The following is a 17,236-nucleotide window of genomic DNA, read 5'->3' as shown; positions in this document are numbered from 1 at the left end:
CAGTCATCTGAGGTGAAGTTTAGTAACGATCAATAATTTTAGCGAACCAATGACAGACTGTGATCATCTGGAAGACGTCTATCATGTTTGAAATTTTCGCCCAATAGTCAGATGAACCAGCTTTCCTTAAAAGAACGTTCCCAAAAAGATAATTTGTCAGTCACTGGTTTCACTAGACATGTATGGCCAATGTGAACAACTAACAGCCCATAAGGACTAAGAGGTGTATGGATGTCTGAAATGATCATTCGAGTTGTTGAACCATCAACCTACTTCTATCTAATGTATATGGCCCCCTTCATACTGGTCTATAAAGAAACAAACAAATTGTGCATTAAAATCATATAACCTTTTATTATATTTACAGATACTGCTGAAGGGCTCATGGGCTGTAGTATCCAAGTTTTACCTGGCCGCAGAATATTTTTACAGATACAATTTTTTTACATTAAACTATAATAAAAATAATTTTTAACAAGTAAAAGTATCACAAAGAAATACTTAGGCCATGTAGCTATACTGTGTTTCCATGATAAAACTTGAGTTGTGCATGGTCATGTCACAATGATTTTGGTTGTGTGGTTTTAGGTTGCCGTCAAATGTGACTTGGTTGCATCTAAATTATTAGAGGGGGTTTTCCAGGCATCGCCAGCTGTCAATGCCGAGCTACACCAGGTTTGAGCAGAAGCCACTGCTCCAACTCCTGTGTAGTGGCCGGCACTCATAATTGTAAGCTGTGCCTACAATTACAAGCGCCGGCCACTACAGAGGGGTCGGAGGAGCTCTTCCACTCTGCCCCTGGTGTAGCCTGCCACTGACACTTAGCACTTCTATCTAATGTATATGGCCCCCTTCATCCTCATCTACAGCACTTGTCTATAAAGAAACAAACAATTGTGCATTAAAATGAGATAACCTCTTTCTTTATTATAACCTGAAAAACCCTTAAGTTTCACAAATTGTGTTACTCGGTGCTTTACTATGAAAGCTCAGAGTTGTGTGACCAGTCGCCATGTAGCACTATCCTAATGCAATAGAACTTAAGAAAAGGTTGTGCAACAGATTGTTTCCCCCATTCAACTCTGCTAAATTTGCATCAAAGCAGCACTTTTGTATACTTTGTTGCAGAAGCACAAACAATTGTGAATGTCAATGTCGCACAATTCTTAAATTCATGCAGCAGTTGTCCGATTAAAGACCCTAGAGAAGCGGGGTGGTAACTTTACACGGTCCTGCTTTTGCCATTAATAGATTGGGGTTATCCCAAAGTTATCTCCATAATGGGCCTGAGAAATGCATGACAGATAATATTTTAGGGTGGGTTCACACCAGCGTTCAGGGCTCCATTTGGGTTTCTGTTCTCAAGCCTTCAATATGAGAGCAGGAGAACAGAGTCTGTTCTAGAACAGATCAATTCTATGCCAGAACCAAAATGGACCTCATTGACTATACTGGGGTCGTTCTAGCTTTCGTTATGCTGCCCAGCTTTTTACCGGATGAAATAGCGCAGCGTGCTACATGTGTGAATAAAGCCTTAGGGAAGCAAATGTTCACTCTATTTAAAAACGCACTGAAGAGTTTGCACAGCTTCAGGTAAAATAATGCACTGTAATTGGGCTGTGGTGTAGAATACTGATAGTAGATGTGCCCATACAGCATGCAAACCTAGAACACCATTTATACAACCAGTTGTAGAATGTAGCTTTTCACAGTTAATGGAGTTAAAAAACAAATGGGTGTTTTCCACTTTTATTCCGTTATTACAGAGCATTTCCCTAATAACCATTACAGTCAGCTTATAATAATGGTCCCAAGATAAAATACCGCATAGTTCAGATAATGTCAAAAATGCCGTCACTGCCAATAATGTTTTAAAGACTCCTGCTCTAGTAGGAGACTTTACATCACCTCTTAGTACCTGCAAACCACTTACTACCATCCTGTGCTCTGAGGGCTGCATTTCTTTCCTCTGGGGAGAAATGCAAGACAGTCAGAAGTGCGCTTAACGTATGCTGCCTACCAAGTGGATCTGGAAGAGTCAAGAACCCCAATAAAACATTTTTTAGATATTCCATGTTTGCCCCCTCCCTGCTTCGGTCTCGTATAGCCTTATCAACCTGCTCCCGTAACGTATGAGTCTCCTCATTTTTCTCAGCTAACCGTTCCTGCATGCCTTGCAATTCTGCCTCTAGTTCGTGCTTTTTGCGCCGCAGGGTCCCAATTTCTGCTTCTTTCCTAGATATTTGATCTACATAGACAAGGAAAGCAGAGGAGTTATTCTGAGGAAGTTCTAAACCATTGCCTAAAGGGTCTGGCGAAGGGGGACAAATGCTAAGTGGAATCTTGGTTTCTCTCATTCTTTCCAGTTCTTGCTCCTTCTCATTTAGCACAGCCAAAACACGTTCTCGGTGTTGTCTTAACTCTTCCTCCATTCGTGCCATATTCTCACGACTTTCTTTCCGCACTTGCTCCAGTTCCTGTCTGTGAGTCTGAGCCAAGAGTACAAGTTCCTTGCGTGCAGACTCCATTTCAGCTTTGTGTTGATCATCGACTTCTTCAGAAGCCAATCTCAGGTTGAGGTACTTTTCTTTTAGCTCTGCCAACTTCTGCTTGCCTGCTTCCAGCTCTCCTTCACGGGCCCCTTTGGTCCTCAGCACTCCCTGGGCTCGAGCTTTGTAGCGCTCAAACTCTTCTTTTACCTGCTGAAGCTCCTGCTGGTAAAACACAGCTAATCCACGTTGCTCTGGACTATCCTCAATGTCCTCACCCACTGGAGATTTCATGGAGAGGCTCTCAGGTGGAGAATGCATTGAGGTGGCCATAGCAATAGTTTTATTCTCAGTTTCAAGTTGCAGAAGACGCTCTCGCAATTTATGAATAGTAACTTGGTCCCTCTGTTTAGATGTCTCCGCTGCTCCCAAGAGCTCAGATAGTTCAGATACTTGGGACTCAAGACAGCGAATCCTTTCCTCTTCTTGTAGGAATCTCTGCTGATTATGCTGATCCTCCTCCAGCATCTGAAAAAAAAAAGTTCATGCTACATATAAAAAGGGATGTAATAAATGCTTTTAGAGCTCCAAAGTACATGTTATCACATGAAGAGAACCCATCTACAGGCAACACAAGCTTGCACTCACAACAGAGACCAAAGAGAAGTCTGCCACTCTCCCCACATCCATTTGTGAACAGATTAAATTCTATACAAGGTCTCGGAAAAACTCGTAGAGGATGGAGCATTTAGGCACTCTGCCCAAATCTTTTCAAAATTCTACGGGAATTTACGATTTATATAGAGAACCTCGTAAAAGTAATGTAGGAGTAGTAAGCCACTGGTCAAGAGACAGAGGGTCATGGGACTTTCAGGACAGGATTATAATTTTCTCTTCCCTCTTTTTTTTTTGCCTAGAAGAAAACAGTTTTTATAGGTGCCTAAGGCAACAGAATCAAGTATCCCCAAGTAAACAAACCTTAGGAGACAGGCCACTAAAACAAACAAAAAATAAAAAATAAAGTGGGAATTCAAATATAGGAGGAGAACAGATCTGACCAGAAGTGAGAAACCTTATTGTATAACCATTGGAAAACATTAATTTCCATTTTCCTTCACATCAGAGGAAAAGGGATCAAATCTCTTGCTTCGCTATTAAAGGCTATGAAATTGCATAGGAGATACGATGATTGACTCATAACAAGAGATGAGCGAGCGTACTTGCTAAGGCAAACTACTCGAGCGAGTAGTGCCTTATGTGAGTACCTGCCCGCTCGTCTCTAAAGATTCGGGTGCCGGCAGGGGAGAGCAGCAAGTTGCGGGAGAGAGAGATCTCCCCCCTGTTCCCCCCCCCGCCGGCACCCGAATCTTTTGAGACGAGCGGGCAGGTACTCGCATAAGGCACTATGCGAGTAGTTTGCCTTAGCGAGTACGCTTGCTCATCTCTACTCATAACCCAACGGCATCCATGTTTATGGCTCTCCTTCAAGCAGTTGTAGCTAGATATTTAATTTAAAAAAACTAAAAACATAAATTTGTTTCTTCCAGAAACATGACCAGTTTTAAGTGTATGAGCTTAAAGGGGTTTTCCAGAGAAATACTATGGATGACCTATCATCCGGATAGGTCATCAATAGTTGATCGTCTGGGGTCCGTTGCTCAGGACCGTAACCGATCAGCTGAGCGGGAGCATGCTGTCAGCACCGCAAATACATAGAGGTCAGTGCAGAAGCCTCCGCGCAAACCTCTGTGTAGTGGCCAGAGCTTGTAACTGCAGGCACGGCTTGGCTCTCATTGATTTCATAGGTCATCAATAGTATTTCACTGGAAAACCCGTTTAAGTTGAATACCAGAACACTTCCTTATAATCTCTTTAAGCGATCTACAGTGGTGCAGGAAAGTTTGTGAACTCTTCAGAATTTTCCATGTTTCTGCTTATGTTTTACCTAACATTACATCATATTTTTATGCAAGTCCTAAAAAGGATAAAAGAGAACCACTTTAAATAAATACGTCAAAAATACTAGATTTGATTATTTCTTTGAGGTAAATGATCCAATATTACATCAGTGACTGGTAAAAGTATGTGAACCTTTGCCTTCAGTATCTGATGTGACCCCATTGTGCAGCAATAACAACATCTAAACGTTTCCAATAATTGTTGATTAGTTCTACACATTGACTAGGTGGAATTTTAGTCCATTACTCCTTACAAAAAAACTTAAATTTTGTTATTTTGGTGGTTTCCTCCCATGAACTTCTTGCTTCAGGTCCTTCCACAACATTTCTATAGGATTAAGGTCAGGACTAGAGATGAGCGAGCACGCTCGGTTAAGGCAGTTACTCAAGCGAGCATCACTCTTTTCGAGTAACTACATACTGTCCTGAGCAGATTCGGGGGGGGGCGGCGGTGATGGCTTGTCCAGGTGATCTTTAAACTGTAAATAAGCAGCATTGTTTTTTTCTTTTTGCTGTAGAGCAGCAGTTTTCTAGTTTGCAATCCTGTCATGCACACCATTGTTGTTTAGAGTCCTCCTGATGGTGGACTCATGAACATTAATATTAGCTTATGTGAATACGACCATTAGTTGCTTAGTGGTTCCCTTGGGTTCCCTTGTGGTGTTCTATTTGTAGGCTAACCACTCATCGGGACGGCAATAATGGTCTTCAACGTCTTCCATTTGTACACGATCTGTCTGACTAGATTGGTGAAGTCCAAACTCTTCAGCGATGGTTTTGAAACCTTTTGCACCTTGATGATTATTAATAACTCTACCACTGTGGATATACTTCCACAAATGTGGTGTGGGAAATTATACTTTTATTTAATGGATGGGGATCTCTCAAACAGGCCACCCACTCGCATCCAATTGTCATCCCATTGATTGTAAACACCTGACTGTAATTTCACCTTATCTGCTAATCCTAAAGGGTCACATACTTTTGCCATTCACGGCCATATGATGCAGGATCATTTTTCTTAATTTATTCAAAATATTAATGTAATATTTTGACTCATTTGTTTGATTTGGTTCTCCATCTACTTTTAGGACTTATGTGAAAATCTGATGTAGTTTTAAGCCAAATAAAAGCAGAAATATGGAACATTCTGAAGGTTTCACAAACTTTCAAGCACAATTTTCAGATAAACACTTTTTCCCCTAGTTTGTTAAAGTCCTGTGTGAAAAATATATCTACATTAATCGTTTTACACCCGGGAGAATAAGGATAACTTAATGGAGTACTGCACCCAGGGATGTATTGAGTTGGCCCAAGAACAGAGCCTGTTCTATACCAAGCAGATATCAGCTGCGTTAAACATCTGATAACCACTGGCAACTGCCATGATCGGATCCGGCACCAACTGTGGCCATTTAACCCCTTAGATGCTGCATACAATGTTGAACACAGCATCTAAGCCACTAGATGGAAGGGGAATGCTATTTTTTTTTTAATTTTTAAAAGGGTATTTTTTAAAGCATACTGACCCATAGAATAACGTTAATCATGAAGAAAAATAGTACAATAGCATTTTTTCCCCTTAATTTTTCCCCAATTTACCCTGCTTAATTTTTTTAGCATAATAATATATGGTATAGTTAATGGTATCATTATAGAATACAACTAGTCACACACACAAAAAAATATCAAGCCCTCATGTTATAAGGCTTGGAGGGCAGGGACAATAAAATAAAAACATGCAAAATGGCTTGAAGAAACGGGGTTAGAACAGTTATCATTTGAAAGCAAAGACTGCAAGTTCCATCCCTTATATTGTAGCTGTGAAAATCTCTAAAAATGACTATGCAGTCAAGAAGCTCAAAAATAACATACAAATCAGTGCCTACAGGGGATGCTTGGCTGCCATTCATCTAAAGGGGTATTCAGGAAGATTTATACTGGTTCCCTAGCCTTAAGGAAGATCATCAGATCAGTAGGGGATCCGAAAACCAACACCACAACTGATCAACAGTTTGCAGGAGCATGATGTACAACTACTACAGCTCCATACATTGCAAAGCAGCTGTAAACAGTACTGCAACAGTGGGACTGAGCTTGCACTACTATTCTAGGCCACTGCACAATGTACCAGTTCCAGTGCACCATGGTCCCTGCAAACAGCTGATCAGTGGGGGGGTCAAACCCTTAGGCTTCCCTCGCACACAGCGTTTACTGAAAACGCAGCCAAGGAAGCTGAAAATAAAAAATCAATACACATCTAGCTGGCGCCGTCCGTGTCTCTGCCACTGTTCTCCAGAGCTCCGGGCAGGCTTGCAGGCACTTGTCAGCGCCGACAATGCATCTTTTGCTAGTGACGGGTTTTGAAGAATGGATGGCTGTGATTGGTGCATCCAGTGCTGGCTCCGACTGGCTCAGCCCGCAGCTCAGCCAATCAGAGCAATCTCTCGCTGGAGGCAGGGATTTCAATCCCCGTCCCTAGCAATAGATGCTGTCAAGTGCCCAGCAGCCAGCCTGGAGCTCTAGAGAACAGCGGGAGGGACCCGGATGGCACCTGCTAGGTGAATATTACCTTTTGTAGGTAGTGCAGCTAGCGCTACCAAAAACATGGTACCAAGTTGTGCCCTGTTTTCAGCAGCGCTGAAACCGCTGCCCATTTATTTTAATATCGGCCAAAGATAGAGCATGCATCGCTGTCACAGCGCAGCGTTGAAGACGCTGCATTTTGATGCTTATGTGAGCAGCACCATTGAAATGAATGGGAGCCTTGTACAGCGTTTAGCGCAGCGCTGAAAAGGCAGTGCTAAACGCAGTACAAAAACGTCTGTGTTAGGAAGGCCTTACTGATCCGACATGGACAACATATCCTTAACATGAAGGTCTCACAATACTCCTTTAACATTTTGATCTAACCATTGTGAATGAAACACTGAGGTTGTGTAGGTGTATGGTGTATATAAACCACAAATTTGATCTGAGTGAAGTCTACTCTAGACCGCACTCTATATGCAGACAAAGTCATTGTGGATTTAGAAGTTATGCAACTTTCTCGTATACTCTGTGATATCAGTACTTTTTGCATCACTGAAAACAGAAAACTAAACAATAAAATGTAACCTTTAATATATCTTTTCAAAGGCAACTATTGTCACAAGTGTAAACACTGTAAATGCCACATACAACATACGCCAACCGTAAAAAAGGCAATGACCTAGGAAAATAAACGGTGATTATTCAATATAACTTGCCCTAAGATGGCCCTATATAATAAGACCCTGCTGCCAGCAATACAGGCCAGGGTTAAATACCGCCAGCCTTGATCATAACCATAGAGGGGTATCTTATAAACAAAAGAACTGTTCACAATTAGAGGTGAGTGAGCGTACTCGCTAAGGCAAATTACTTGAGCGAGTATTGCCATTTTCGAGTACAAGCCCGCTCGTGCCAAAAGATCTCTCTCCCAAGCCCCCCCCCCCCCCCTCCCCGCTCACTCCCGCAACTCACCCCTGCCGGCCTCCGAATCTTTTGGCACGAGCGGGCAGGTACTCGAAAATGGCAATACTCGCTCGAGTAATTTGCCTTAGCGAGTACGCTCGCTCATCTCTATTCACAATACATAAAAAATGTCAGTATATCCTGAATCGGCAGTTTTCAGAAATATCCCACATGTGGCCCTAGTGGAGTGCAGAGTCTGCCTTTTATGGGGACATTTTTCAGGCACCATTTCAGCTCCGTTCACACGGCAGAATTTGACACACAATTTTTTTTGCATGGATTCACCTCTAAACCACAGTAGAAATCTGTGGCTCGGGGCTTATTTACACGGACATATGCGTAAAACGCTGTGGGACTGCTCGCATTTTACACATTTAGCAGCTGTACACTCCGCCCAGAGAGACTGCGTATGACTGCGAGTGCACTGCAAAAGGCTGTGTATCACACACAGGGATATGCATAGTGTGATTTTACATTTATTTATTTTTTTCTATTTCCTGCTCTGGTCAGAGCGGGGATGCATATGAAAACGCTGCCCATACGCAATGTATTGCATATGGACAGTGCATCATACGCAATCCATACAAGGGTGTAGGGCTTATGCTGCGTATGAATGCAGAGAAATAGAGCATGCTGCAATTTATTTCTCTTGCGTTTCGATACGCAGTGTCCCCACACCGCTGTGCATGGATCAATGAAAGTCCATTGACTTTCACTGACTCCATTCACCGCGCAATACACGGTGACAATACGCCTATGTGAACGAGCCCTAAGGCGCATATTTCTGCCGCAGCTTCGCACACGTATTTAGCCCTGTCAATGGGTAAAATTCAAATGTGATTTTAATTTACAATGACACTTTACGGCGATCGCTGTGACTTGCTGTCCCTGCCATCACATGCCCAGAGATCACACTGATGAGCCTCTGTGGGTCTTTGGGCAAAGCTGTGTGACTTCAGCTGTCTTGGATCAGCTGGTCACAGAGCTGCATGCAGGGACGCTGTCAGAAGAGCTGCTAAACTTCCAAGATGGAGGGCATAGAAGCGTCTTCTCACTGTGATGGCCGTCACAGCGATCACACGGCTGGAGACCATGTTGTTTGGGGTAATTCTCAACAGGGACGTTTTAAAACGCCCCTGCAGAGATAGATAAGGACTGCCTGGTCGTTTATAGTGTACGGGCAGTCCTGAAGTGGTTAATCAAAAACGCAAATGCGATAAAAATAAGTTCATAGTGCAATCAAAGTACCAAATGTAATAAACTGATAACACAATCCCATCTAATGTATCTCCCCAGCATTAGCTACTTCATCCAGGGCCTTACAACACACTTAAATATGGATGGACCAACAAGCAAAACTGCAGATGTAAAAATCATGTACTGCGCTTAGCAGTAAAGCACAAGGGAATATAAATGGTACAAATGAAAGGCACGTAGCAGAGATGCTTACAGAATAAGTTCCCCAAAGAAGGAAGATATTCCTTAGCCAATCGCAGCGACCATGTGAGACACCGACCGAGGAATATCTGCCTTCCTTGTTCTTTTTTATATAGGGTCATCTTTGGGAGAGTTATTTTGATTAATCAGCTTTTTCTCTTGGTCACTGCCTTCTTTACGATTGGGTTGTTGGTTTCACTTGGTAACAGTAGTTGCCTTTTAAAAGATATATTAATAAAAAAGGTAACATTTATTGTTTAATTCCTGTTTGCTAGTGATATGTTTAGTCACACGGATCTTTGTATGGTTATTTAGGGATACTATGATATTGGTTCTGCCCACAGCAACTAATCTAATCTCTTCTTTCCTGTTCAACCAGTGTGGACACCCTTGCTCCGTAGAGTATACCTTTCGCCTCTCCTCTTGCAGTTGTGCTTCCAGATCTTTCTTCACTGCACAAAGCTCTTCATGCAGCTGCTGAACCATGGGGTCCGGCTCTGCTCTCTGCCTCATTGCGTCAAGAAGGTCTTTCTTTAACTCTTTAATTTCCTTGCGGAACTTTTTGCTTTGTTCTTCTGCTGACTCAGCTCTAACTGCAAGTTCGGATCTACCCGCCAGTTCTTGCTTAGCCTCCTCCAGATGCAGCTCCACCTCTTGCCTCTGGTCTCGCTCTCCTTGCAGCAGACGCTGCAGCTCCTTCAGCATGACTGCATGGTCTGCCTGCTCTTGTGCGCGGTCGTGCTGCTGACCAATTAGTTTGGACCTGTTCTCTACTAACTGAGCTTGTAGGCTCTGAATTTCCGCTCGTAAGTTATTATGTTCTTCCTCCATTCTTTGTGCCATTTCCTCCATCTCCTGTTTTGCCTTTCTTTTGTCTGCTTGGTAGGAGGCTTCCATGCGAGACTTCTCTTGTGTGACTGTGGCCAAAGCACTGAGGAGGAGAACAATTACAAATGTTAGACCTGATATTACAACCAAGAAGTTCTTATATATAATGAAAAGAAAGCCATATTTGTGTTCAACAGAAAATGAGATTTACAGAATTTATGTGCAAAAAAAAAAACAAAACTGCATTTATTAAAAATAAAAATAGGTAAAAAGAATAGTTTGTTCTATACTGTACATGGTTAGCCGCTGCCAAGCATCTTTGAACTGTGAAGATAATGTAAAACAATAAATAAGAAAAGGTTTCATTATATTATTTATCTATCGAATCTCAAATGTGTTCTGGCGATGACTCGCTTAAAAAAGATTATTGTTCAGTTCGATTAAATTATGGGAGTCTCACAGCTGGGGACTGAAGGTCTAAATCAGTTTCTGTATGCTGACTGCAATAATTTTGGAATCTGAAGAGTGGTGTTCTTAATTTTGCTGTTTTGTGCATATTACTGAATTTACTTATCTGAAGAAGGTTCATGTTGTGGAAAGACAGCGAAAGTTACAATTTGCTGCCACAGTCTTAGCAGATCAGTAGTGAAGAGTACAGTCAGTATCCAGTTGGGTATAGGATGGGTTTTATAAGGTAGAGCTGAAAAGCACACGATATTGGTGGCACATAGTAAAGCCTGGTTTAGACACAACGGTTATTGCTCAAAAGATGCCTTTTGAGTGATAATCGTTGTGTGCCTTTACGTTGAGCGATCACCTAGCGATCCGAGCAGGGTATACAGAAGACAAGCAGCCTTCTGCATTCAGCTGTTCTCTGCTCGGAGCGCCCGGATGTTATACAGCTGTGCGCTCCATGCGGGGTATGCAGAACACAGCTGGACTGCTGTGTTCTTCATACCCTGGCTGTGTTCAGAGAGTGCTCAGCTGGTATACAGCTGTGTGCTCCGTGTAGGATATGGAGAACACAGCTGGACCGCTGTGTTCAGGGAGTGGGATACAGCTGAAACAATCAGGAGGCTGGAATCGGCACACGTGACGGGCGGAGCTACGCGATGACGCGTAGAAGGGGGCGGAGCCAGAACGCCGCTGCTGCCGGACCGAGCCGAAGGCAGAAGACCCTTCTGCGCAAGCGCATCTAATCGGGCGATTAGACGCTGAAGTTAGACGGAGCCATGGAGACGGGGACGCCAGCGCAGGGAAGGTAAGTGAATAACTTCTGTATGGCTCATATTTAATGCACGATGTATATTACAAAGTGCATTAATATGGCCATACAGAAGTGCTTAACCCCACTTGCTTTCGCGAGACAACCCCTTTAACATATGTAAGTTTGTCTCGCAGGACCGCTATTTATATGGAAGTTATGAAAACAGCAGAACAATTTCTTTCTGCTTTTAACTTCTAAACCAGAACTAACATTTTTAATAGAAAAGTTGGAAAATGTAAGTAAGAGAGGGAAAGGGGAAAAAAAGAAAAAAAAAATGAAAAGGAGAGGTGGAGGGAAAGGATATCACTTCAGGAAAACCTGTCTCTACTCAGTGCCCCTACTTTCTCTATCACCCCTTGTAGGGAGTTTTAACCGGCCCAGGGACCCCTCTGAGTCCTCCCTGAGATACCTCGATGTGTATTGAAAAAGAAGACACAATATTTGCTATATCTGAATCTGTGAAGTGGGAGATCAAGAAAGGGTTCCATTTCCTGAAAACTTTTTTCGCTCCTTCTTCTTTATGTCTTTCCGCCTCTATGCGATCAAATCCCATCAAACCTTTGAGATGTGTAATAATTTACCCCATTACCGGGGTTGTATCTTTTATCCAGTGTGATAATAGTGCCCGTTTTGCTATACATAGCACTGTGTATAAAATGGCGATATGTTGTTTGTATTTTGGGGAACCGGAGCCTCTGTAGGAGTGTAATGGAATATCAGTCTGGATGCTCCTCTGGAGTTCCACCTTCCAGTGTGTTCTGATATACTGTAAAATAATAATAATCAACTTTATTTGTATAGCGCCAACATATTCCGCAGCGCCCGTGTGCAAGATCTGTTGCTGGGGTCTTACACTTTGGGCAATGCGTGATACGTTCTAGGAAGGCACTTGCGGCCGGCAGGTTAAAACTGTAGATTGCACTATGCATTATCTTGAAAAAAAGATTCCCTCAAAGTCTCCCCACTATACATTTCTTAACCATTAACAACCCTTGTAAAATGTTTTGCCTTATTTCCTGATCTTGTGTTATTTTTTCCCAGCGCTGAAAGATCTAATGAGCTTTTATTTTCAAAAATATCTCCCCCCCCCCCAACTTTTTCCTGTATGTGAGACAGCGAAGGTCTCCCCATAAGGGGGTTTCAGCCATATATCAAAATCTGTGCTTGTCGCTTCTTTTTGAGGGTTAACTACCCTACACCTACCTGCCTTGTCTGCAGAAAATGTGAATCTGGTAAATTAAATTTGGGTATCAATTCATGAGATTTAAGCCATCTATTCTCGCTTTCATGCATCAGGTGTTTGGCGGTACTCAGGCCCCTTTCCTTCCAATTAAAAAAAATCCTGTCATCAACCCCCCCCAGGGAACTCTGGGTGGCCTATCAACGGCATGTACTTAGATATCAAAAAGGGAAGGAATGAGATTTTATGTATCGCCTTCCAGGCCATTACTGTGTCCCGTACTAGTATCGAGCCTTTGATCTGTGGCGGCAGACAAGAGAAGAGTACATGTAAAATAGCAACTAAAGCCCATGAGGGCGTGCAAGGTTAGATTTAACTGTACGGCAAGGAAATGGTCTGCTCCCTTTAACCAATCAACTACATGGCGCATTAAACAAGCTACATTGTAGCTCCTGATATTGGGGAAATTTATCCCGCCTTCTAATCTGTTCAACATCCATTTTTGTAGCAAAATTCATGGCTTTTTATTTGCCCAAATGAATTTTGTGACTGCTGAGTTTAATTGGTTTATATCCTTGTGTTTGGGTAGCATTGGGATAGTTTGCATGGGATATAACAATTTAGAGAAGCTCATCATCTTCAATAAGTGGCAGCGACCCATCAAGGACAATAGCAGGTGAACCCTTTGACTAAGTTCTGCTGTCATTTTTTCAAAGAGGGGGGGTAGTTTAAAGGCCAATATACACAGGACAAATGTCAGGCAAACGATGCTCGACACTCATCCCTGTGTTTCCTCACTTCCTTGCTCTTGCACGGGAGCTAGCAGAGCCGGCTGGTCCACGGAGCGGCCAGCAGGGGGGCACGGGCAGTACTGGAGATTTCTTGCTCCTCGCCCCCCTCTATTCACATAACACAGCGGCTGTTCACTACTGAACGGCGGCTGTTTAAACTGTACGATGAGCTTCATCGCTGATCTTTTATGAAGCGTGTGTCTGAGTTTCTCAGACCAATATCTTACTTACAGGCAAGCCTAGGGGCTCCTTCACACGGGCGAGAAAATTGTGCGATGCGAGAGCAAGTTAAAACGCATGATTATGAAACCAATGAATTTCAATGGTTTCATCCTCATTTGTGATGTTTTCACTCCCGCGATGCAGTGTGAAAAAAATAAATAGAAAGTCGCAGCATGCTCTTTCTTTTTTGTGATATTGCCCCATTGAAAGTGATAGGAGAACATTGCAATCTCCTGCCGTGGCTGTGACAGCTACGCCGGGTGATTCCTTCAGCCTTGCAAGGATGCAAATCCGTTGCATTCAGGGGTTTCCACATGTTCCAAATCGGGCCGAAGGGAGCAGTGCCAGTCCCATTGAAAACAATGAGAGAACAAAGCAATCACAGCCGCGGTGAGGATGAAGGGAACCCCCTGCAGGGATGCGAAGCGGTTTTCATGTTAAAACACCTCTGATCCATGGGTGTTTAGAAGCATTACAATGGTAATATCAGGCAGTGATTCACGGCCCGATATCGCCCTCGCCACTGTGAAGGAGCCCTAAAGCAGCACTTTGCCAAATAGTATATGGCTAGACTACAGAAAGCTTTCACAAGTGGATTTGGCCTTAGGTCGGGCTCACTCAGCCATATGCTCATCGTGTATTACCTGTGGAGTTTTTATGCAAGTAATACGCAGAAGCAATCTTCCATGCACTTTCATTGCGCCACTCACACGAGCCACACGGCATGCTTTATCTTGGCACATATTAAGCGTGCCTACATGCCAAGATAGTGTATGGCAATTTGCAGCATGTCCGCATTGTCATAGAGTGCTGGCTGCGTGCTCGCGGCACGCCAGAAATACCGTTGTGTGAGCCTAGTCTTAACATACAAATCATTCCAAAATCATCTTTCAAATTAAAAAAAAAGTGTTGAGGACTATTTTAAACAACTTCCACAAGATGGTAAACAACACATTTTTGAATGCCTTCAAATGTTATTAAACATACTTGCAAGTATTTATAAGCACAGTGATTGTGAGGATGCCATTACCTGGTTAGAGTGGCAAGCTGGTTTTTTAACTGTACTATTCTTCTATCTGTATCTGCTGTAGTAGAAGGACCACCATCTCCGCTGGCTGTGCTGACCCCACTTTCTGAACCACTTGCTTCTTCTAAACCCCCGATGTGCTGAGCCGGTTCCTGTCTTTCATCCTCGCTGGTCTCCCCCCCTCTCGCACTGGGTAGACTTCCGGCGGTGTCTACACTATCCTCACTATGGGTGGAATGCTGGTCGTCATGTGGCTCCTCGGCATCTATACAAAGTGTGCCAGGCTCCTGGGAAGTGGACAGCACATGAAGACTGGCCTCCAAAGCCTCTTTTTCCTTCAAGAGACTCTTGTATGCCCGCACAACATCTTTTAGTCGCGTCTGATACTGAAGCAGCTGCTTCTTCTGAGTTTCCACCAACTCTTGCAGTTCTTTCTTACTGGGGCCACCTCCAAAATTCATTCCCAGCTTCTCCATGGTAGCTAGTCAACTCCTCACCCTGCATGAAAATAAGGCAAATAACAGTAAGATCAAAGACACACGTCCCAGTCACAGGTTGAGATTTGACAAGCATGTATTTTTTTGCTTATTTACAACTTGGGTTGAGACAAAAAGAAAGTTTTATAGTTATCTTGTCTACTAGATCCAATCCTGGTTTTGCAAAAATTCCCCAAAATTCCCACACGTCTACTAGCAGTATGTGACTACAGCAGCATACAATTAAAGGGGTTGTATCAGAATTACATGTTATCCTGCCAATAGGGGATGAATTGCTGATTGGTGGGGATCTCACTTCAGTCTCGCACCAATCCTGAGAATGGGGGACCTATGTCCCCCATAACCCTCACTGCGCGGTTACTGCATACCCCAGGTGAGTAGGAGAATGAGTGGACACTTGTCATGCAAGCGCTCTACAGATCCATTCATTTTCAATGGGACTATGGAGATAGTCAAGTGGTCGGGCACTTCTGTCAGCCCATTGAAATGAATAGAGCGTTGACAGCACATGCTCCACTAGTACTCCATTTAATGTGACATCACCGCGGGTGGGAAAAGCATTCCAGTAGTGACGAGAAGAGGATATAAGACCCCTGTTCTCAGGATTGGTGGGGGTTCAGCAGCAAGCTCTCCACTGATCAGCAAGTTATCCCCTAACCCATGGATAGAGGTAAAAGATATGTTGGCTGCATAATATATGCAGTACTGAAACCTCATTGATTTACATTGGGCCAACCATACAGGTGTGTAACACATGTGAAAAAAATAACAGCATGTCCTGTTTTGCCACATAAGAGACACCATAATAGTTTATGTATGAAATACACGTTACATCTATATTTGCTGCATATTGCGTAATACGCAGCCAAAACACGCTTGTGTGAGTGAGCCCTAACGTGTAATTCTGGTACAACCAGTTTAAATGCCACTTGACAGAGAATACATTACATGTAGAATAAGGCTGGCTTCAGTCGCATCTTTACACGCGCAATACGCAGAGAACAGAACCCATAAGATTTCAATGGGTTTATTCACATTTCCATATTTATCCCACACATTTCGGTCATGCACAAAAAGATGATAAAATAGGACATGCTCTATTCTTCTGCATACTTGCGCACCAAAGGTCCCCATAGAAGTTAATGAGGGGTGTGAAAAATGTGTGTGCAATGCGTAAGAAAATACGTGAAACACTGCGTAATTCTGCTGGAAAAAAAAAAAACACATCTAGGACTAATTAGCTATTTCAATCTGTGCGTCTGTTTGCCCCATGCAAATATACATGCCCAGCGGTCAGAAGAAGTGCAGTAAAATATGCCAATATGCCTGCAAAAAAAGCCTCATTCAGTGCTGAAATATGTTGCGCTGAGGTGCGCGCAATTGTGCTAACAGCCATGCGGAGCCGGCCTAACAGACGAAAACAGGGTTTAAAGAGGGAACCTGTCAGCAGTCCTGACTTCCCTGAATCATGGCTATAGTGGGGCTACAGACACGTTTCTGTGCCATATGTGCCAGCATGAAGGGTCCTGCAATCTACTGTGCAAACCCCTCCATTTATAGGCTTCAGTGACATCTTTGTGGGGCACGTCAGACATAAATAAAGCCAAAGTGGAAGGGGTTAACCGGACAGCCTGCGGTCACATGTAGCATATTGGATGTGGCTTTGCTGCAATAGGAACTGCACTCAGTTTTCCATAAAGTATCATCCACATATACAACCACAGCAGAGAGTGAGAACAGGGGCTTATCAGGCTGCAGCAGCCCGGATGCCAAGAGCTGTCACTGCCAACCTCCAGGGTGCAGAAGAGCTCCATCCATTCTCATCAGCTCCCCTGCCCATGCATGCCGTGCAGAAGTGCTTCCTACTTGTCCCCCTCCTACGTGTAATCCTACAGACAGCACTCTAATGTAGAAGAGCGTGCACTGATACTTACCTCCCAGGCCCCCGTAGGACGGTAAGTACCCGGGAGGTGCGACTGACGTGTCTGTTCCCAGGCCAACCGTGCCTACCCGGATCAAGCTCCGGTACAGAATACTTCCGGTTA

The 17,236-nt window shown here is 43.4% G+C and overlaps 1 protein-coding gene across 1 annotated transcript; it reads right to left on the bottom strand.

Annotated features, from left to right (window-relative positions):
- Nucleotides 1-334: 334 nt before the first annotated feature.
- GCC1 (GRIP and coiled-coil domain containing 1) lies at nucleotides 335-17,236 on the bottom strand. The gene is made up of 4 exons (XM_066592203.1): nucleotides 17,126-17,236; nucleotides 14,698-15,192; nucleotides 9,788-10,310; nucleotides 335-3,017 (listed from the first exon to the last, which is right to left on the bottom strand). The coding sequence occupies exons 2-4, from the start codon at nucleotides 15,168-15,170 to the stop codon at nucleotides 1,905-1,907; spliced, it is 2,109 nt and encodes a 702-aa protein (XP_066448300.1). The 5' UTR covers nucleotides 15,171-15,192; nucleotides 17,126-17,236; the 3' UTR covers nucleotides 335-1,904.

The sequence above is a fragment of the Eleutherodactylus coqui genome, chromosome 2 (assembly GCF_035609145.1).
Source record: "Eleutherodactylus coqui strain aEleCoq1 chromosome 2, aEleCoq1.hap1, whole genome shotgun sequence".
In the NCBI taxonomy this organism is placed as follows: domain Eukaryota; kingdom Metazoa; phylum Chordata; class Amphibia; order Anura; family Eleutherodactylidae; genus Eleutherodactylus; species Eleutherodactylus coqui.
The sequence above is the reverse complement of the archived record's forward strand: the minus strand, read 5'-3'. Positions and strand labels throughout refer to the sequence as shown.

Coding starts and splice junctions, on each gene's coding strand:
- GCC1 (XM_066592203.1), bottom strand. CDS start 15,170: ATGGAGAAGCTGGGAATGAATTTTGGAGGTGGCCCCAGTAAGAAAGAA. Junction 10,311..14,697: donor CAGCTTGCCACTCTAACCAG/GTAATGGCATCC, acceptor TCTCCTCCTCAG/TGCTTTGGCCACAGTCACAC. Junction 3,018..9,787: donor TGCAAGAGGAGAGGCGAAAG/GTATACTCTACG, acceptor TTTTTTTTTCAG/ATGCTGGAGGAGGATCAGCA.